At 31.8% G+C, this 5,313-nt stretch overlaps 1 protein-coding gene across 1 annotated transcript; it reads left to right on the top strand.

Moving 5' to 3' along the window:
* The first annotated feature begins 2,607 nt into the window (after positions 1-2,607).
* LOC105117512 (60S ribosomal protein L32-1) lies at positions 2,608-4,330 on the top strand. Its single transcript, XM_011015197.1, has 4 exons — positions 2,608-2,707; positions 2,844-2,938; positions 3,758-3,939; positions 4,050-4,330. Exons 2-4 carry the CDS (start codon positions 2,849-2,851, stop codon positions 4,177-4,179), a joined length of 402 nt encoding a protein of 133 aa, XP_011013499.1. The 5' UTR covers positions 2,608-2,707; positions 2,844-2,848; the 3' UTR covers positions 4,180-4,330.
* Positions 4,331-5,313: the final 983 nt, after the last annotated feature.

Below are 5,313 nucleotides of genomic sequence, written 5' to 3'. Positions count from 1 at the left end.
TTTAAGTTTTTCTCCTTTATAATGTCTAGCTAATTTAATTATGTCAAGGTGAAAAGGTTTCACTAATGGTGTTAGGATAAGTAAATATAAACTCAATATGGACTTCAATGCTTATATCCTAAACAACTTGGTATTAACATGTCTTATCATTTTTATCTTATTAATTCTTAATACCTTACTTGTTAAATGGTTAATCTAGATTTGTGTTGTATAACACTTGGTACATCAAATACTTGATCCTTTATAGTCTTCGACCGATATCGTTATTACTAGATATTATTGATTTGTTGTCAACATAAGTTAGCATCATGAATACTTAATAAAATTTATAAGTATTGTGTTATGTAAATAAGATGATTAATATGATCATGTTGATAATTAATAAAGAGTTTATATATTACTTATCTCTAATACTATTAGTGTATCCTCTAACCTTGACATTTGTTTTTATTATTATATAATCTTCACATTAATCTTACATCTCAAAGTCCTCTTTAACTCATTTTCACCATTATCATCATTGTTGTTATTGTTGTTATTATTGTTGTTGTTATTATTATTATTATTTATAATTTACATAGTTAACTTCCCTATGGTTCGACCTCGATCTTACTGTGTTATTTATTACTTTGATATTCCTACACTTGAGATAAGACATCAACTCTTTGATCGTGTCAATGTTGGCCCAAGTGGGTTTGATTTTGCATTCAGACCTAAGTTTATCAGGCTTGACTCTGCCGCTAAACCCAATCATAATGCCTCTTGCTACTCAGCAAGACCCAATGTTGTTAGCAAGACCCATTGTTGTTGAACCCTTCTTCTAACAGGATCCAACAACATTGAGCTATGCTACCAACAAATCCATTGCTAGCTGGGTCATGTGTTAGTAGGATCCAACAGTATTGGACAAGAATATTTCATGCGTTAGTTGGTCTTGCTACCTAGCAAGACTTAATGTTGCTAGGTTTTGTTGCCCAGCAGGTCGTAACAACATTGAGCTCAACTATCAGTAGGACCTGCTAAAGTTGGGCTTTCCTACCACCAGGACCCAATAATGGTGGACCCTGCTACCATTAGGACTTAGTAGCGGTGAACCCTGTTACCACTAGAACCCAATAGTTATATATGCATATTTTAAATAAATAACTTACATATAATCACAATGAACTCTTTAAAATAAAAACATTAAGAAAATTTATAATTTTCATATTTTCATATTAAAGTTGGTTGAGATTTAAATAAATTTTTTATTCACATCATATAAGTTATATACATGTATTACATAAGAGAATTTTTAAACAATAAAATCCATTAAAAAAATCATAAGTATTATAATATAATATTATTTTGGATAACATTATAAGGATTGTGGGTCTTGTTGCCAAACAAGGCCTAATGATGTTGGGCACAACTGGATTTGACTCTACATTTAAATCTAAGTTTATCGGGCTTGATTCTACCACCAAACCTGATCATAGTAGGTCTTGCTATTCAACAAGACTTAATGTTGCCAGTAAGACTCACTATAGTTGAACTCTGCTGTTAACAGGATCCAACAACGTTGACTCAATGTTGCTAGGTCTTGTTGCCGTGTAGGGCGCAACAACGTTGAGCTCAACTGTCAACAGGACCCACTAAAGTTGGGTCATCCTACCACTAGGGCCTAGCAGCGCGTGGACCCTGTTACCAATAAGACCTAGTAGCGGTGGGCCCTGTTACTACTAGGATCGTAGTATTAGCCAAGTTTGCTTCATTCAAAATCTTAGCCTATAATTGGCCTGGAAGAAATCGGTCAACCTGGAACTCGGGTGAACCGATAAAAATCTCGGTAGAGTTTTTTTTCTTAATTTTTTTTCCTACCTAGAGACCCTTTTTTTTCATATTTTTAGTTGGTTATTAACTCATTTCAAAGTTAATTATATAAATACTAAAAGAATATTTTATTTTTTCAATGTGAGATTTGAAACTTTTTAATATATATACTTTATATTTATAAGAAAAAAAACTTTATTTTTTCAAATACGAGATAAATAATTTTTTTTGATTTAAATACTTCAATTTAAAAGAATAAAAGAATATCTTTCTAATATGAGATAAAAAACTTTTGGAGATAATGTTTTAAACTTAATTATTTATAACATATATAACTTATATTCAAATTGATTATTTCTTAATTTTTTATATAAAATATTAAAATCTCAAATATTTTTTTTTTAATATTTTCTATTTGATTTGAGTCAATTCAAGTAATATAGGACCTGATCATTTGACTAAGTCAACTCCAAACTGAGTTTAATAACTATAGTTGTCATAAAAATATATTTTTTAATTTATTCTATTTTCTGAATTATCAAAATACATCAAAAAAATCTATACAAATAAATTTTAATAAAAAATAAAAATATTTAACCCTGTAATAAAAAAAAAAACCGTAACAAAAAAGGGATCACAGAGCTGCACAACGCGTAAAGAAGGATAGAGTACATCCAGGTGCGGAATACTATTCCAGCCCATTAGTAAACCTGAATTGTTTGGGCCAGTGAAGATAGATCCACGGCAAAGTTTATGACGTCCGGTAGCTGGGGTACTAAGAAACACCAAATACTAACACACATATATATCGCCCAAAACCCTAGCACTCATCTTTATCCCTCTTCACTCATCTAGGGTTTTCAAACAGGATTGGCAGGCGCAGCTATCCAAGCAGGTCCCAAACCCTAATCTCTCTCTTACTCCTCCTTTTGCTTTTCATGTTTTGACAATAATTCTCTCTCAGATCTCTTATTTGAAAAGTTCACCTCACCTGGCCTGTTCATTTTTTTGTGTGCTTTTGTGTTTGCAGAAAAAAATGGCTGTTCCTTTGCTGACGAAGAAGATAGTGAAGAAGCGGGTCAAGAAGTTTAAGAGGCCTCAAAGTGACCGCAAGATTTCTGTGAAGGTACATATAGTAATAAGCTGGATATATGCTTAGGATTATCGTTTAAAATTACCATGGTTAGGTAGGTGACTGTTAAGGCTTTGTTCTGTTCTGTTCTGTTCTAGGGTGGGCTTAGGAATTGTCCAGTATTTTGTTGTGCTTACAATTTGGAATTACGATTAAAGTTTTTATTATGAGCTTTTTTTGGCAGTCATTTGTATTTTTTTCCCAGTGTTTTTATGAGCTTTTTCGGCAGTCACTTGTACTTAAGCTAAGCATGGAATTCATGTAATTTTATGTTTTCTTCCCAGTTTATTTTGTTTTGTAGATGTATGAGTTAGGTAAAATTTAAAGCTAGTGATAGGTGTGCAATAAGCCGATTCTCTGGATTGACTTTGATGAAGGTAGCATGGTAAGGTACACGTAAAATGCTTTTTTGGGCTAGCTTGTCTGCTCCCTCTGATTTCTCTCATGGAGGTCTTGATTTGGTGGCCTGGTTTAGACCCACATTTTTCTAGTTTTGCTTCTTCTCAAACCAATGCCCATTCTAAGAATTTGGAGCTCAAGAGCAGTAGTTTTATTAGTATTTAGCATGCTGGTCTGGACCAACTTTATCTATTTTTAGTGATTTAAATTTGAATGGTCCGCAAAAAAATGAAATTCATTTTTAACATTGTACTGCTATGGAAAGTTGGATTTACATGTTGAATGGTTTTTTCATGTCTAGGCCATGTTTTATCAATGTTGATTTTTTTTTTATCCAAGTCCTGCAAGAATATTTTCATTGCTTCTTGATGTCTCTTACATGCCATGTTAAATGCTTACTATTGTTGTTGACAGACAAACTGGAGGAGGCCCAAGGGTATTGATTCAAGGGTCAGGAGGAAGTTCAAAGGATGCACTTTGATGCCCAACATTGGTTATGGCTCAGACAAGAAGACTCGCCACTATCTCCCTAATGGATTTAAAAAGTTTGTTGTGCACAACGTTAAGGAGCTTGAAGTTTTGATGATGCACAACAGGTACATGACCCTCTTTGCCTCCAAAGTTTTGCTGCTTTCACAATCACTTTCATCCTTGTTTGTAGACCTGATTATGTTTTTATGGCTGCTAACAACTTTGATAATTCTAGAACTTACTGTGCTGAGATTGCCCACAATGTATCCACCCGGAAGAGGAAGGAGATTGTCGAGCGAGCAGCTCAGTTGGATGTTGTTGTCACCAACAAGCTTGCTAGGTTGCGCAGCCAGGAGGACGAGTAAAAATTGGTTCTGTTTTGCTTTTGTTATGATACTTGTTGCATTAGGCAGTTTCAGTACCTTGAGGTGGCTGTTTTTTATAATTATTGTATGTGTTTTGACTGGATGGTTTTTATTTTGAATCAAAATCAGTTTGCTATTATACTTCGATGTCCACTGCTTTCTACGCATGTATTCTAAAGGTAACTTGGGTACCATGCATGGTAAACCTACTGTTAGGACTCGTATGGTGGGCATTTTTTTCGTACTCGCACCGAATCAATGCTAATTGATTGAATAAAGAAAAACTAGATTAAATTAAGAAGATGCCAGCCATATTTTACAAGAGAAATTGCTTTGAGAAACAATATCACCCGACCAAAGTATGCGGTTGTGTTTTGCGATGATTTTTTTATTTATTTTTCAAAAGTTATGTTTTACACCAAGAAATTAAAATAATCTAAACATATATATAAATTTTATTTAAATTTTTTTTTAATTTTTTTAAAATACTGTTTGAAATGTAATTTCAAATAGCATTGAAGTGATAAACATTGTTTGATGCATGTTTTTATTGAAAGCAATAATATTTACTCGATGATGCATGCTTTTATTGAAAGCAATAATATTTACTTGATAAATTGATGATTTGTTTTAAAAATTTTAAAAATTTTCAAAAAAAGAAGTTCGATGCATTTCAATTATTTGCATACTAATTTTTTAATTTTCATTATTTTTCTTTAATTGATATCTTTTTTAAAATCAAATTTAAAAAAATATGTTTTTAATGCTAACATGTCCATTTCATATTTCTTTTCTTAATGATTTGATATTTATATTGCTTTTTTAAAAAACCAAAATATGAAAATAAAAAATCAAAATGGAAAAAAATGGACACGGAGCTAAAATGCAAAAAAGAGGGACTAAAACAAAATTGAATTACTTGAAGACTAAATACCTAAAGAGAAGATGGCAAAATTTATATGCTTAAGAAAGTGAATTATAAGGGGGTTATAACATAGAAACACTATTCATAAAAAAAAAAACTTTAATAAAAACCCTAGCAATTCCCCAATTAGTATTTAAAAGTGCATTTTTATCAAGATTTTATATTATCATTTTGCACTTGAAGTATCAATAACTCTTTAACTAAAACAT

This window comes from Populus euphratica, unplaced genomic scaffold, assembly GCF_000495115.2.
Source record: "Populus euphratica unplaced genomic scaffold, PopEup_1.0 scaffold1386.1, whole genome shotgun sequence".
Taxonomy (NCBI): domain Eukaryota; kingdom Viridiplantae; phylum Streptophyta; class Magnoliopsida; order Malpighiales; family Salicaceae; genus Populus; species Populus euphratica.
Note: the sequence above shows the minus strand (reverse complement) of the source record. Positions and strands in the feature narration are given on the sequence as shown.

Bases quoted from the DNA above. Each gene is read 5' to 3' on its own strand.
- LOC105117512 (XM_011015197.1), top strand. From the start codon at position 2,849: ATGGCTGTTCCTTTGCTGACGAAGAAGATAGTGAAGAAGCGGGTCAAG. The intron at 2,939-3,757 runs GTACATATAGTA...TGTTGTTGACAG, and splicing joins ACCGCAAGATTTCTGTGAAG to ACAAACTGGAGGAGGCCCAA. The intron at 3,940-4,049 runs GTACATGACCCT...TGATAATTCTAG, and splicing joins GTTTTGATGATGCACAACAG to AACTTACTGTGCTGAGATTG.